At 42.2% G+C, this 17,324-nt stretch overlaps 1 protein-coding gene across 6 annotated transcripts in view; it reads left to right on the top strand.

The window, feature by feature from the left end:
- LOC119902216 (SPRY domain-containing SOCS box protein 4-like) overlaps positions 1-17,324 on the top strand; it is an 82,652-nt gene that overhangs the window by 30,765 nt on the left and 34,563 nt on the right. For 2 of the 6 annotated variants that reach the window (XM_038718244.1, XM_038718243.1), the window contains exon 2: positions 14,329-15,299. In XM_038718244.1, the coding sequence (XP_038574172.1) occupies positions 14,567-15,299 (733 nt within the window). In that variant the 5' untranslated portion in view covers positions 14,329-14,566. Of the gene's footprint in view, positions 1-5,577; positions 5,871-14,325; positions 15,300-17,324 lie in introns of those variants that run through there. The other 4 variants (XM_038718248.1, XM_038718245.1, XM_038718247.1 and 1 more) reach the window with 3 other exon arrangements.

Here is a 17,324-nt window from a genome sequence, read left to right as displayed (position 1 = left end):
AACGTGAAATGAGTGATCCTGCACACAAAAGCTGTTGTTTGTTATTATAAAGATACCAATTATAAAGACAAAGAAAATGGGTGAAAGGATGGATTAGCACACGCAGGTAGCAGGGATTCTCTGAGCTACAGAGAGAGCTAGAGGTGAGTAAAAAAAGTGCAGCTCCCCGACACCCAGTTAACTCATGACTGTGAGGTTATAACTCACGGCCCAAAAAGGAGAACGACAAATGCACGTGGTCACATTTTCAGCAGCAGCTTACTCTGGCTAGCCTTCAACTCAACAATCAATCATGATTTCAGTTAAATGCTAAAGTTGCTCTTACTGTTACCTTGTTGGTGGTCCGCTGGCAGAACACCGGCTGCTTTTTGATCAGATGCCGTCGTGCTGTTGCCGAGGTGACATAAGTTTCGTTTTACGGTGGACGGACTGTAACATTACAGAGTTGTTGTTTTCTGTAGCTTGAAATAATCCCATAATTTGGACACTTTCTTCTTTGTCCCTCGCCATTTTCTCTCTCTTCCTCCACTTTGCAAACAGCACCATCATAATCACCTTGTGTTCCCAGCATACTACTACTGTTTCTTTTTTTTTTTTACTTTTCTCTTCCCTTCTCTCCCTCTAACTGCCCTCTGCCTTCACCCCGAGGTTGCACGTTTCAGATCCCTGTTCCTGCCATTTCCTTTCTTCTGAAGTCGTGTTCTCCATCCATCCGTCCGTCCATCTATCTAACCCCACCCCCCAACCCCCCGATCCTTCTCCCCTGGGCCGTGTGGACAGTTTGGATGGCTTTGTGTTTGACACGTGTGTTGACAGGAGGCAGAGTGCACACACACACACACTCACACACATGTACACACCCACATATGCACACACACCTCCAGTTTCTATTGTCAATAAGCTGCTCAGCTGTGAGGCCCCTAGCCCTAATTCTGTGTGTGGGATGAGGACAGGGTCCCCATTGTCCCGCAGATTAAGTCTCTCTCTCTCTCTCACACACGCGCGCAAGCAAGCACATACTCACACACAGGCACACACTCACACTCTCTACCCAGACCCCATGGGGTCCCTTAAGTGTGAATGTGCCTTGAGGCAGAAAATCAGGGGGCAATTTACAGCAGGGTCCAGCAGAGAAGATGGGGGATGTACTGCAGGCTCAATCCTCCCTTTGAAGCTTTAATGTCACACTGGATTTTTGGTTTCTTAGGTTTTTGTTTAAAAATGGAGTTTTGAAAGGAATACAATTTCCATCCACACCAGTGTTTTGGCTGCGTTTTAAAGTTGATCGCCTACGAAGAAGACGAAGAAGAAGATATACTTTATTGATCCCGCAAGGGCAAATTCAATGTTTTCACTCTGTTTCACACTGTTATTATTGTTATTGTTAGTTACACTGAAACTACTGAAAGCGTACATCTAGTGACCGTTCACGTACACTGGGCGTGCGCATGCCGGTTTAACCATGAGGCAGATGGTCTCTCTCTTCCGTAGTTACAGAAGATTTGCAGAAAAATAAAGTAATGCAGACAACAAACCACACCAGATATTTTTTTTGCATGGATCAATAACGAGCTGGAATGGTTACTGAATGTAACACGGAAGTATGGCAGTGGAAAACAGACTGGGAGTCGTCACAAAGTAATTACGGCAATATACACAGTAGTAGCCTACAAGTGTAAAATATTTTAATAAAAATACCAAATCAAAAACTCAGTGTCAGTAGTATTGTGTTTCTGCTTTGCATGACTTAAGACCCAAACAGAGAGCCAAACGTGCCCGTCCTCACTAAAATGCTCTCCGGAGTTTCAAAATGATAAATGGGGTCGGCAGCATTTTCAAACTTCTCAGTTTTAAGTCTTCTTTTGGCCATTTTAGTCTGGACGGGAGGTACAAACATAGCAAAAGCTCTCCTTTTTAGAACGAAAACGCAGTAGTGTGGATGAGGCCTTATTCAGGATGATAGAAGTGAGTCTGAATCCTTTTTATTAGACAGTACTGACTGTACTGACTTCACACTCACATAGTAATATGCATGGACAGAGGTACACAAAAAACATAAACAACAATAAACTAGAAATATTTTTGGCACGTTTACTTTTTTAAGGAACATGTGCCCTCAAAGGAATTTAAACATATGTTATTACTGTGATGCTGGACCACACAATCAATTTTGGTGATCACTGGTTTGAAGCAAAGCCTCCCAAAACTAAAGCCCGGAAAAGCCTCTAATCCAGCAGAATTAGGGGGCAGAGTTCTTGTGTTTGTATTTTACGTGCAAATTAAACTGTAAATTGTAAAATTCAACTTGTCTGTGGGCAGACTGTCTTTAAAGCTGATCTTTCACTATCAGTGCAGAATCACTAGGTCGTGTCTCTTGGTGATATTACAACTGTAGACCCCCACAATCTTCTTCTATGACTGGGGCTGAACAACACTTAATTGCCTTAGTGGATTTCTGCATAAAACAGGATTACAAAATAGAAGTGATAGGATTACAGCAATTTAATTAGTTTGTACATAAACAACCACAATTTGAAAGTATTTCATGTGTACACAACTGCCTAAAAATGCAAATAAGGCATCACTTTAAGTTAATCCTTATTTTACAGGGAAAATCATCAGCAAAATATTTACCCAAACCATAAAACCTGAGCTTGGCCTCAGAGCAGCCTGACTTTTGTTTAAACGGAGCCTCAGATTCTTTGCCACATTTCTAACCTCACTTCAAAGCCTGCTCCTGTGTGTATTATGTTAGGCCTACAGTGACTGCTTACATTCAGATCCATTCACCTACATTGGCTGGTGTCTAGAATAACGACAAGTCACTTAGGAGGTTGACGTTTGTGTGTGCGCTGACATATTTGAACACCATGTGTATGTGTGGCAAAGGTAATATGTCTAACCCATACGTCTACTGCGGGTGATCCGTAGTCGCCAGTGTGTGCTTGTATAGATCTACACATTTCCTATTTCCAACTCCAACGGTCTGAATGAGGCCAATTGACTGACTTTGTACAGACTTTGTGTGTGTGGGTGTTCCCATGTGTGTGTTAAGTGTTCATTAAGGCTACAACCAGTAGCTGGTTAGCTTAGCACAAAGACTGAAACAGCTAGCCTGGCACTGTCAAATTACTAAATCCACCTACCAGCACCTCTAAAGTTCAGTAATGAACACAATATATCTTCTTGTTCAATCTGTACATAAACCGAAGTGTATACGACAACTCTACATTTTATTGAGGTCTCGGCCTACATGCTGGAGTATTTCTTGGCTATGAGCAGATGCCAGGCAGTCTGGGGAAACTTACTGGAAGAATTTACTGGTCCTAGCGAAGAATTAGTCCAGCGCATAACCCCACATAAAACGGCAAATTGTTGTTTTTCAGTGTGGTTTGTGTACGGATTAAACCTAAACAGCAAATTGTGTAGCTGTTGCTTCATATTTAATGGCTTCATATTAAAAATGAGAGTGGTATTACTCTCTCTCATGTAACTTTCCGTCAGAAAGCAAATAAATGCATCCTCTTTGTTAATTGTAGATGTCTGAGAACAAAAGTCAGACAAAACCGTGATTTAATGTCCCACAACTCTCTCTTACTGCACGTTACATTTAGCAGACAGGCGATGTAATGAAATGGTATGATATTGTGGGAGTGTGGGGAGTTTGGTTCCCCGGTGGTCGCTGCAGCCCTGGGAAAAGGAAGTGCACACAGGAAGTGAGCTGGCTGGGCCTCAGTCCTGCATGACTGCCAACACTGTAGTCTACCTCGCCTCTGTACATTTAAGTGTGCACATGCTTGTACACAGACACGAGTCTTCCTGAAAAAGAGTTGAATGTTTATGCTTGTGTGAGTGCATGGGCCATGTTGGTGTGATTTGTTTTTAAATGCCAAATAGTGGTGAAAAGTGCTAGTAGTGAAAAAAAAGGATGACCAAGTACAGTGTGTGAGCAGTGTGATTTTATTTTTATTTTTTTTAGGGGGGGGGGGGGATTGGAACATGCTAGTCCAAACTCTTCCACTTCCTTGACTTTGTGAATGACTGATGTAGCTGCAGGAAAAGGCCCCAACAACTAAAGGCTGATAAATGAACTTAGTCATCACATCACCTCAGAGCCTAGTTATGCAGTAATGTGCAGATGTCTGCAGATATATGTGACGACAGGAAAAGAGGAGAGAGCAATAAAGCATATCAAAACAGAGCATGTCATCACCCAGACTGTGCTGGATGGTGTTAACTGATGTAAATATAAAGTAGGATTACGGACATAACATTATGGAGGGAGACACTCTTCTTAATCAGCAGTAAATACTTGTAATTCATGACTTTTTAATAGTGTTATTCTTCAGTGATATTTGTTTTTGTTCAACTTTAACCTTACATATACTTGTGGTAAACATGACTGGCTTTTTTCATCTTGATGCCTAAAATGTGCACATGCGCCACTCGTGCGGTGTATGTGACACGTGTAAGTGTGTGTGTGTGTGTGTATGTGAGCACCTAACACCATGTGTCGGGGGTTGGTCTGGTTGGTTGGCTCGGTGTGAGCTCTTTGTCAGAAGGGGGGTGTCGGGAAGAAGAGGGAGGCAGGATAACCAAGTGTTTCTCTCAACCGCCTGCTGATCTGGTTGCTGTTGGTGAAGAAGAAAAATATATTGAATACTGGAAAGAAACGACCAAAACACAAAGTAAATCACAATGTTATCTGACCCTAAAAAGAGAATTCACACTGGCAAATTACCTGAGCACAATAAAATGTCCTAAACTAAGAAAAATGTTGAAAACATACAGACTGAGTGAACACAGCCTGGCCATAGAAAAGGGTCGTCACTCGCCACAGACAGAGGTGGCTACCAGAAGAGGAGAGACTCTGCTCCCAGTGTGACAGAGGACAGGTAGAAACAGAGCTGCACTTTCTAACCTCGTGCCTTAAATATAAAACATTAAGACAAAAACACTTTGCAAACATTTTACAAATATACCCCGAATTCGAATATATATCAGACACACAAAAACTCCCCTATGTACTGGGAGAAATGCCAGAATGCTAAATCATTGCCACAAACTGAGGACAACCAGTGGAAACTCAGAATAGACAGATAAATGTGTCTATTCTCATGTTATCTGTCTAATTTTGTGAATTATTATTATTTTCGTTGTTTGTTATTTTAGTAATTGTTCCTTTATTTGTTTTATTTACTTTACTTTTTTTTTTGTTTTTGCTTTATTTAAAGAACTGTATAAAATGAATTGTTCTTCTGTAATTTATTTGTAGCTTTGGCAATATTGGTGTTCATTCATGCCAATAAGGCTAGTTTGAATTGAAATGAATTAACTTTGCTTGATGAGATCTGAGGGGATCGGCTTTCAGCCCCTCATGTCCCTTTCTCTCTCTCTCTCTTTCCGCTCGCCCTCACTCTCTCGGAAGGACTGAAGTGGAACTGAAACTGGAGTGCGGCTCAAAGTCTGTTCAGAGCTGTAGTTGTCAGCTGAGAACGTTTTGACGGCGCTGCCTTGGTAACACTCTTTAGAGTTGGGGCGCAAGTGTTTTGGGAGAAGGTGGAGGTGGGGGGTGGCAAGGAAGAAGTGATAGCCTCGGGACAGATAAGCTCCAGGGAAGAAAAAGAGGGAGGGAACAAGGGAGGGAGGAAGCGGGAGCGGTGGGCAGCTCTCTGAGGAAAGAGGGAGTCTCTCTCTTTCTCTCTCAGTCAGGCTTGCCGGCTGCTGGTCTGCTCTTTCTCCTGTCTGCTCAGGTTCTCTCTCTGCCGCCGGCTGAGTTTAGCTGTGTTTTGAACATGGACATTTGAACATGGACTCGGGCTGAACAGCTACACGCAGCGAGATACGGGAAGAGCCACTGGGGATTCACTGTAAGCGGCTTGATCTGTTGTGTTGTCTACAAGGTGTAGTGTGTCATTGCTGAGATATGCCTCGCTGAAAGATACTGTTGCTTTTTCAGGAGTGTGTGTGTGTGTGTGTGTTTTTGTGAAAGAAACAGAGTAGCCACACCAGCTGTACGTGATGCAGTGGGACAATTTATGCAGTAACATAGAATGAATGCCTGAGGGTTAAAAGTAGCTGTAAATATGGTCAAATGTATGTTTACATTTGACAAGATCAGCCCATATACTGCTGCTGCTGTTAACCTTTTGTACTATACAAATACTTAACATTTTCTTCTCCTGGGGATGCTACTGTGCACTCAACCTCTCCTCTCTCTCTCTCTCCCCCTCCCTCCCCCTTCTTGCTTGTCTTCTGTCGCCTTTAATTCTCTTAATGGTATCGAGGCCCCAGCTGGCCAGCTGGGATACCCCTGTGTATGTGTGTGTGTGTGTGTGTGTGTGTGCTTTTGTTGGGGAGAGAGAGTTGGGAGTTCTGGGATAAGCTACCCAGGATTTTCCCTGCTCACATACAATAATAGGATAGATCCTGCTTTCTATTTTTAAACTAGCTGTTTGTCTATATGTTACACCCCACAGTAGTTTTTCTCACAGTGTTGTTTAGTCTGTGGATTGGGGTAGGAGGGGGGTTTGTGTAGTCCATCCTGGGATAGACAGATAGCAGCTCTCCTTTCTGACGTTATCCTTTTGTTTTGTCAGCTGCTGACCTCCGTCTCTAGCTCTTCCATTGTTTGTGTTCTCTTTTTATTTCAGTCAAATCCATAGAGCCTTCCTCCACCGCAGCCTATGCCTGCTTTTTATAGTTAGTCCCTTGATTTAAATAATCGCTCTTCGATTTCTGTCTTCCTTGGTTGCAATTTGAGACCAGTAGGTTCTCTGCATCACACTGTTTGTGTGTTTGTGTGTGTGTGGATGTACTTTTCCCTGTCAAATGTCCTGGCACAGCACCCTGTGTTCCACTTTGTGCAGAGCAATTTTGGAGAACACCATGTTGAGAGAGACAAGTGCCTCAATCATCTGTGTTTGTGTGTGTCTGTGCTACAATTATTCCCATTATCTGTGGATTATTGTTTGACTAATTGATAAATTGCCTAGTCTATAAAATGTCAGAAAATAGTGAGTCAACATGACACCTTCAAATTGCTTGTTTTTTTTCCAACCACCTGTCCATGACCCAAATATATTCAATTTACAATATTAAACAGAGAAAAGCAGCAAATCTTCAAATTTGAGAGCTGTAAACAGCAAATGTCTGGTGGCAGCGTGGTTCTAGAGATTGAAATCTGACGGTCTGTCGGTCCACCACCTTGGTCCAGACTGAAATATCTCAACAACTACTGAATGTGTGTTGTAAAGTAAAAAAAAAAGTTTTTTTGGTTTAAAACCAAATACCTAGAAAACTATTGACATTCCTGTGTTAGGTGCTAATTAACAAACCTTAGCCTGCAAACACGCTGAGCTAAGATGGTCATCATGGTAACATTATACCTGATAAACATTAGCATGTTAGTATTGTCAGTGAGTAAGTTAGCAGTCTGACGTTAGCATTTAGCTCAATGCGCTGCTGTGCCTGAGAACAGCCTCGCAGAGCTGCAAGCACTGCTGTAGATTGGCACTGTTGTTGCTTAATAAATAACTTGATTAACAGATTAATTTTCTGCCAGTTGACTAATTAATACAGTGACTTATCGTTTCAGCTCTACAAAGAATACTTAGCTCCTCAAGCTCCCTCTGTTAAGTGTTTAAAACCATCAAGTGAAACCAATGATAATTAGTGGCCCAAATGCTGTTTTAGACGTCATTACATCATGACTGCATTTTTTAAAGTCATGGGTTGTGCCTGTCTGGTGTGGGTGTGACACATTTCTTCACACTCTTGTGCAAGCGATTCGGATGTTAGAGTGAGGCAGCAGCAGTGCGTCATATTCAGGGAGACTTTGATTCAGTTTCATTACTGCTGGGGTTGTAAATCTGCCCCCTGAATCTGCTGCCACCCCAGATAGCTTTATGGATAGTACCACCAAGGCCTTCCATGTGCATATGTGTGTATCCATATGTGTGTGTGTGTGTGTGTGTGTGTGTGTGTGAGAGAGAGAGAGAGATGAATAGGTTTGACGTAGGTGTCCGTAAAGGAGTGCTCAATCACTGTAGCACTAATGGTCTTCCCTCAGGGCACCATGGATTTTAAGGTGTCACAGCAGGCATGAGAGAAATATATGAACAGACTGTGTGTGTGTGCATTTTCTCTTTTTCAATCTGTCTAAATACACTTGCAGTTCATTTTTTTAGGCAACTATTTAGTTTCAATTCCTGCATCACCAATGACGCAAGTTCCCCAGTAAAGAAAAAGAGCGAAGGAGTTTTAGGTGGGAATTTTTCATTTTAAGAGAAGAGCAGATTAACGTGAGCAGAAGAGGGAGATGTTGGAGAGGGAACATGATTCATTAGGGAGACAGTGACTGGAGCTACTTCATAAAGTGTTCAGACTTTGATGGAAGAAAGAAAGGGAGGGAATCCGCTTTTCTGACTGGAGTGTGTCATTTCTTCCACAATGCATGCATAGTCTTTGTGTGAGGGGGTTTGTGCCCGTCTGTGTGTGCATGTGTACTTGTAAGCAGCTGTGTTAATTTGCTTGTGTTTGGTGTTTTGCAGACCGTGCTTCTGCTTCACGCCGAGCTCGCATTGATTGCCGCATTGGTAGATGCTGGGGCATTTGGTGGCAGGCCTGAGATAATTTGTACCAATTGTTAGTGTGTCCGCTCTGCTGTAGTCTCCACAGACTTACGGGTACAGTAAGACAGAGAGAAAGAGAAATAAGCAGGAAGACAAATTGAGAGGGGAGTAGGGTAGAAAGCGGAGAAAAAATGCAGTAGAGGGGGAAAAGGATAGTAAGTTGGAGAAAATAGAGGAGACAGAAAAGATAAAAACCAGAGTGATATCTCCTTCTTCAACTGCCTAATAAGTCCTGAGATGTCTATATGAGTGCACCACTTCTTCTCATCAGCTCAAGTCCCAGTCTGGAGTTTTGACATCCTGTTTGAAGCCAGACGGCACAGTTTATGTCTAGCTTTGGCATCTTCAGCTACCCAGGGATTCCCTCAATAGGAATGAATGTCAGCAACGTAGAGAGGATGGTAGTTTATTTGATGAAGTGGGTACAGCTGTTGCTATGAAGAGATACAGTATAAATGTGTCTTTAGTGTTTTTGTACACTGTGGTGCCCAAATGTCCCCCTCCCCCAGGAGTGGAAAGTGGAAGAAGTGACCTCTTTGTGAATCATTTTTCAGACGTCATAGGAATGAAGCAAAGTCACTGTAATTTAGCATGACAGTTAAGGTTCAAACAAGGTTGGAGTGGTTAAAAATTGGTTATGTAACAGTGGTAAAAAGTGAAATGGTCTAAGTTTAAAATGTGAACTTTGAGTAAAAAGGCCAAACAACGTTGAGCAGAACTACAACACATCTGTCATAATTAGACACGTGAATTTAGTTTGGCCTTTGCCTATTCTCAAACTTCAAAATGTTTCCTTGGTTTTAGAGATCTGCTGCTCTCCGTGATGAATTTCAAGCTTGACCAACATATCAGCGAGTGAGCAATTTTTCAAATTAACACACCATCTAATTCTGCACTTAAATCAGAATTCACCACCACTAGAATAATTTGAGTTCACTGACCCTTGAAAGGTTATTTGGAAAGTTTATTTTGCACACTGCTGACATATTTTAATGCAGACTGTTCCCTCCGAAAAAGACATACACCTCAATATTTCAGGAGGAAGCTGCTGAATTTCTCATGTGATAACAGACACGTGGACCGCCATTCCAAATGAATCTCCCCAGTGTTATGGTAGTCTTGGGGGGTGTTTCCAGTGTTTACGCTAAGCTAAGCTAAGCTAAGCTAAGCTAAGCTAAGCTAACTGAATGCTGGCTAGAGCCTTATATTGAGCAGACAGGCATGGTAGTGGTATTGATCTTCTCATTTAACTCTCCGCAAGAGCGTGAATAAGCACATTTCCCAAAAATCCCTTCAAGATATTTATAAAATGTTCATTTACATTTGACTGCATGTGACTCGCTAAACAAAGCCCATTGTTTCCATGCACGGTATTAGTGGTACAAGCTGTTTCTGCTGCCGTCACAGTGTGCAGGTGGCTGGGATGTGAACAAGCTGATCTAGGATGAAGGACACGCACGCACACGAGTGCACACTCTCAGGCCAGACGTTGATGCATGAACACAGAAACAGGAAGGCTGAATGACTGTCTAACTATTAGTCCTGATCTTGTAAGGCCCTTGTGATTTACTGGTTGTCAGACCCAAATGCACAATCACACACGTACAGTAAATACTACTGTAGTCAACATTACTTGGTTTCTGATATTCATAAGTTTGTATTTAAACATATCGCTTTGGATCCTGTGGAGCGCTTGACATGATTTCTGTGGAAAAGCCCACAGACGTTTATGGTCTGTTCTTCGAAGGTGGTGCAGTATGAGTGAGAGGTTCCTCAGCAGTGTGTGTGTGTGTGTGTGTGTGTCACTTCAAAGCTTGTCAGCCCAGTCAGAGCATGCTGGACAGATTTTAAATGAATACACAGTCAGAGGCAGTCTCTCTCTCACACACACACACACACACACACACACACACACACACACACACACACACACACACACACACACACACACACACACAGTTGCCTCCCCTCATACAGCGTTACACACTTACAGACACACACACACACACACACACAGTTGCCTCCCCTCATACAGCGTTACACACTTACAGACACACACACACACACACACACACACACTGCCCTCACATGCTTTTTAGTGACTGGAGCTTGTTAGTAGTACAGCAGGAGAGGCCAGATGAAGCCAGCCCACACACCAGGTGCTGTCTGTCTGTCCTCTCCCTTCTTGTCTCATCCTTTTCCACTTTGTTGACAAGGCTTTTAGAATATTTTCAGTCTTAATGTAACTTGTTGGTTCCTCCTAACCAGTCCCTCTCCTTATCTTTAACATCCATCCCCTGTAGAACCCATTTTTCTTATGTGATGCTCAAAGTCATAGTAGAGCTCAAACAATTTGTGAACTAATGTTGTTTAATATTGTTTAACATTAATTGGCAAGTATTTTGATAATTATTTATTTATTTTAATTTAATTGTTTATTTCATTTATTTAAAACAATGCAACGACAGCATTTAACATGAATGAAAAGGAGCAGAAAGAAGTAAAAACTTATAATGTCTGTCCCCTATCAACACAAAATCATTTACAGTTCCAATTCATTTGAGCTGTCTCATGCAGCCGTCTCTTTTTCTAAGACTTCAAAACACAAAATTACATCAATAAAATTTATCTGCTATTTTGCAGTATTATATTTCTGCGGCATTGATATTTTAACATACTTCTTAAATATGTAAATAGACTTAGAAGTTTTAATTTTACAATCAAGACTGTTCCACAAACTGACTCCTTTGATTGTGATACATTTTTCCTTTACAGCCGATTTGAACCTGGGTTTTGTAAAAACCTCATTGCCTTTTAGTTCATATATACTTTTCCTCTTGGTGAATCTGTTTTGCAAATTGTTTGGTAAGCTTTCCAGATGAGCTGAGTTTGCTGAGATTTTAGTTGTATGAATAGCGGATTAGTTGGATCTCTGTATCCGCTTCCACTGGTAATTCTAATTGCTCTTTTCTGTAAGAGTAATAAGTATAATTGAGTCATTGCTGAAGCCACTTCTCAAGCAAAGGTGCATAACATTTTCCAGTTTTAGCGTGAAAATAGTTACTGTTTTTGCTTATGTTTCGGATAGTACGCGATATCAATGGATATTTGACTGTTGGTGGACAAATAAAGAGATGTGAAGATATCACCTTTCACTTTGGGAAATTGGGATTTTTCACTATTTTATGACATTTTCAAGCCAAAATGATTTTTCTGTTCATCAAAATATAATAATCAACAGATTTACAGATGAAGAAAAAAGTCTTTAGTTGCAACCCTAAATTGTGTGTCAGTGGTGGGTCAGTGTGTCTGCATAGATCGTGCATAGTGTGGCACCATGTGATCTTCTGTGCCCTCCATACCTGTCTAACCCAGTTGAAAGTACAGCTGAAGGGTGGGTAAACCAGTGTGGTCGGTCCTAAAGGACTTGGCTGCAGTAGAAGAGAGAGATGGAGGGAAAGTAAACAACAGATGGCTGAAGCATGTTGCCGCTCTTCACAGCAGCAGACGCTGCGCCAGCCCACCACCAGCCTCCTGAGAGGTTACTACGCAACGGTGACCGTGACGACACGGGGTCAGAGGTCAAGTGCCTCCTTGATGACAGCCCATAATGCCAGATTGTCATCCACATGCTGTGCCAGACTGGTCCAGCTGACACACACAAACACACACACACGCACAGTTTAACAGTGTTAAACAGTGTTATCTTTGGTTGAAGTTTGGATGTGATGATTTCCATGCAGTGTCCACCCTTAACCGACCTGCCAGCCGTGATGACACACACTGAGGCAGTTTTCTGTGTCTGTGTGTGTCTGTGTGTGTGTGTGTATGTGTGTGTCCGAGCACTGAACCCTCTCATGCTACGGAGTGAACTGAGTGGCAGCACACATTGGCTGCCAGCTGCCATGACCTCATTCACAGTGGGCGAGACAGAAACAGAGAGACAGAGAATGAGAAAATGCAAGCAACCAAAATGAGACAGAGGTGTGTGTGTGTGTGCGCGCGCTTGTGTGGAAGGCATAGAAATTTCATACAGAATTACAGCATGACCTCACTCTGGTGTGGTGGCTGACTGGTTTAGTGGTGATATTTCTGCTTGTGTCATCATTCTTTGATTAAAGAATAAAAAACACTGAACGTAATTTTATAATAACTTTACTGCCGTTTACATTTTAAACAAATACAAACAGTAGAACAAAGTTTAGGCTTCTGTATATATCTTTTATACTTTCATTTTTTTTACGCGGTGCAGCGTTGACATGTAAATAAGCTGTGCGTCACTCCTATTGAGGTGTGAGACACTCTTACCAGAAGAACCGTCAGTTCAGCATACACATATAATAATAATAAATTGGTGCTTTGTGGCTTGTGGCAGTGGAGGTAAAGACAAGCAGCAAATAGATGAGACACACGGAGAGTTGTGTCATCCACTTCCCTGTCTACCCTGAGGTGTGACTGACTCTTTTCCTGTGAAGAGGAAGCACCAGCTCTCATTCCTGGAAGAGATCCCTACGTCAGCCTTACCACACAGAAGTGTGTGTGTGTGTGTGTGTGTGTGTGTGTGTGTGTGTGTGTGTGTGTGTGTGTGTGTGTGTGAGATAATCTTTGTAATGACTTTATGTACTAAAATATGGTGTTGAAGACTAATGATTGTTCAATAGAAATATTAAACAAATTCAATAAAACTATATATATTTTTTTATACTGTACCCCACTGATGTAAAAAAATGTAGGTTAAATATGTAAAGTCATGTGTAAATTAGAGATACAGGCTTAAAATAAATATCAAAAGAAACAATAGGTCTTATTTTCCAATTATCATTCATTTGATCAACATAAATTAATATGAACATTAATTTTAAAAACGGATTATGATCTGTTGTTTCCAACACAGTTACCCATATCCAAAACTAACCAAAACATGAAACTGAATAAAACTGCCCCCCCCCACACACACACACACACTCGAAACTAACACATTACTGAGAAAATAACATAAAAATGGAAATTACATTCTAAAAATGAAACCACAATACCGACCGTGGTTATTGCTGACTAGGATTTTTATATAGATGACAGAATACAAACTGCCTGCTACTGTTACAGACTGCCTTGTGTATCACATTCTGTCCATCTGTCTGTCCGTCTGCCTGTCTATTGTATGTGAGGGTAAGCAGAAGTCAAGCTGACTTTTTCAACTTTGTTTCACTAAGGAATGGAGATAAATTATTACCTGGTGTTTTTGTTTTCCTCCCGTTGTGTTGATAGTTTTGCAGACTTGGGCAATACTCATTAAAGTTACATTGCCTAAATAAGAGCTTGCCGGTTTCAAATCTGGGCAGTGTTGCACAACTGGGGAATGTTTGCAGGGTTGCATGCATGTGTTGGTATTGGCGTGTGACTTTGTTGGGAGGATGCAGGGTGAGTGAGAGGAAACGTGTGTGTGTATGTGTGCCTGTGTGCGTGTGAATGCTTGTTCATCCTGTTCATTGTTTATTCCTATCAAAGCCACAGAGAATCTGTGAAACAAGTTTTGCCAACACTTGCCATCAGTGTAATTCTCTTTCAGTTACTCTTTTTTTTCTTTCTCTTTTAATCATCCCCTCTCTTTGAATCTCTTGTTCTTTTTCTAGCTTTCTAGTTAAAATACCTATTTTTTTAAATCTATTTTTTTCTCTTGTCTCTCTCTCAGCAGGCGTGGCAGCAGCTCTGTCTTTCTGAAGACAATTGTGGCATGAAACCAGATCGCCTGCATCTTTCATTCATCACCTCCTCCTTCATCTCCCTCCACCACTCTCCAGTTAGGAACTCTCACCTCAGCTCCACCGCATTGATGAGGTAACGTCAAGCTCTAAGCAGCGCAGCACCCACCTGCACAAACACCACCCTACCCCCATCCTCCCCCTCCTTCTGTTAACCCTTGCATCGCAGCCATGGGACAGAAGATCTCTGGTGGCATTAAATCCGTTGATGGTCGCGGGGAAAGCGGTGGCTCCCCGTCCTACCGTCCCTCAGCTCATCGTCGACAGCACCCAGAACTGAGGGATCCAGATTTCTCCAAACCTCCAAGGCTGGATCTCCTACTGGACATGCCATGTGCTGGACTGGAGACCCAGCACCGTCACGCGTGGAACACTGAAGACCGGTCGCTCAACATCTTCATCAAAGACGACGATAAACTGACATTTCACCGCCACCCAGTCGCTCAGAGCACGGACTGCATCCGGGGGCGGGTCGGATACACACGGGGTCTCCATGTGTGGAAGATCCACTGGCCATCACGGCAGCGTGGCACCCACGCCGTGGTTGGGGTGGCAACCGCAGACGCTCCTTTACATTCTGTCGGGTACACGGCATTGGTGGGGTCGGACTGTGAATCCTGGGGCTGGGATCTGGGACGCAACAGGCTCTACCATGACAGTAAGAACAGGGCCCACAGCTCGCTGCCCATCTACCCATGTTTCCTGGAACCAGAGGAGTCATTCACCCTGCCGGATTCTCTGCTAGTGATTCTGGACATGGACGAAGGGACGCTGAGCTTCATGGTGGATGGACAGTATCTAGGAGTCGCATTTAGAGGACTGAAAGGCAAGAAGCTGTATCCCATCGTCAGCGCCGTGTGGGGACATTGTGAAATATCCATGAAGTACATCAACGGCTTGGATCGTAAGTATTATACGCTATACCAACAACACATTATGAGAATGGCTGAGTACTGAAGGAGAGTACTCAATGCTGATTTTTCATGATATTTGTTACAATGGTTCATTGATGGTGAGGAAAAGCCAAGATTTTCTGTTGAATGATCTTCCAACAAGTCAGAGGCATAGTTTGATGGCTGTTCAATATTAAAGAAAACTAACGGTGATAGCCCAGTCGGATTGTGACACCACATGTTCTTTGTTGTAATATTTTTCACTAGTTGTGTAACTCTATAAAGTCAGAGATTGTACATTTGACACCCTTTCTTTGACAACAGACATGGTGAAAGGTAATTTGTCAATAGTAGCACGACAGAAAATTCACATGTTCTGCAATATTCGAGGGCAGAAACAGTTGAGGCGGTAGATTAATTGCTCATCATGTGTCATCATCTGATATTGTGTAGTCATTTTTTCTGTAGAATCTTCTCTATGTCATTGCTTTGATTCAAGCTGAACAAGCAAATATGCGAAGAAATGCTAGTTATTCATTATGAATTTGGGTTCTTTGCATAGTTTGGTATAAAAAAACGGACAGGAATTTGTTTTCCACTGTCTTCCACTTGTTTTCCACTGTTTTCCATCGGTCATGTATGTTGACATGTTGTTGACCCTTAGGATATTATGTTTTACATTAAATACATCACAATACTTTTTAGAGCTACTGGAACCGACCTCTTGGATGTGACGTTAATTTTCTCTTGTCCCTGTTGGAGCTTCTCTCAGACAAATTTTTCCAGATATTACTGAGCAGTTACTGGACTAGGTACCTGAGGAAGCAACAACAGATAATTTCCTCACATGGAGTCTTACAAATTGTACCTGCAGGTATCAACATCATATTTCTTTTGTTTTGGCTGTTTTAGAGATAGTTTTTTTGGGTCACTTTCATGGCTAGAAGGGTTTGTTTTGCACTAAATTGTTCCTGATTGTAGCAACACCACATCTTGCTGTAGAAATGCATCAAGAGCTTGTTGTGTCTGTGTAAAACTGCTGTGGTTTTCCACGGTATGAGAGGGAGATGAGTTCAGAAAGAGCTGTTTGGATGTTATTCTGCCTGCTTTGGATTTAGGTTTTTGAATATGGTATGTTTTTGTTCTCAGGAGACGATGCATTCTGCGTGACTACCACTACGTGTGTGTTAGGAGAGAAGAGGCAGGCTTTTCCTCCCATTGCAGTCTAAACAGTGACTCTTTGAACAGCTTGTTTGAAGAGCTCTTAGACACACATCATGGACACCTACACACATGGACGCACACCTTCCACAAAGGGAAAATGTGTTATGAAAACATGCTTATGATCTGACTACTCTGGCCGTCTCCCTCCCCCTGTATTTGCAGAACCACATGGGTCTTGTTTGATATCACAACAGGGTGTGTTTTTGTTTGTTATCGTGCAGAAAGCTGAAAGGAAACCCATCTCTCCCTGTGGTCTGATTTTTCTTTGCCCAATCATCCCAGATTCCTCTAAATTCTCTTCTCCGCTCTCGGGTCACCACGACATCAAGAGCATGTTTTCTACCCCTAAAAAGAGGTCACAACCTTCATCTCGTCTTTAAATTGGATATTTTGGTCTTAAACAGCTGGCCAACTAGAATATGAATTAGAATAAAACACAAAAGAACAATTTTAAGATGTCAATTTCTTAACCTCTGGTTTAAATCCTGCCCGACAGTTTGTGGGACGACTGGTAATCTCCTACACTCAGGCTTAGTTCAAAGTACACACTTTAGCTGTTGAAAGCACCTCACCTCAGTCATTTTCCATTTATGGAGCCATCTGCTGGATTTCACGGCAAGTCCGTGTGATGGCCCGACTGGGGGAGAATATGGAGAATATTGAGTGTGTTCAAAGCCCCTGCTTCTACAAGCGTATAGAGTTCATGCTGTGAAACGAGGTTTGACTGTTGAAAATGTGCACAGCTTAATGCAGGAAGGAAAGTGAAGGTTGAAAGACTCATCCTGAGAGGTGTATCTTAAGGAATAGAGAAA

The sequence above is a fragment of the Micropterus salmoides genome, unplaced genomic scaffold (assembly GCF_014851395.1).
Source record: "Micropterus salmoides isolate LMB-PRFRI ecotype aquatic unplaced genomic scaffold, ASM1485139v1 Ms_hic_scaffold_14, whole genome shotgun sequence".
Classification (NCBI taxonomy): domain Eukaryota; kingdom Metazoa; phylum Chordata; class Actinopteri; order Centrarchiformes; family Centrarchidae; genus Micropterus; species Micropterus salmoides.
Note: the sequence above shows the minus strand (reverse complement) of the source record. Positions and strands in the feature narration are given on the sequence as shown.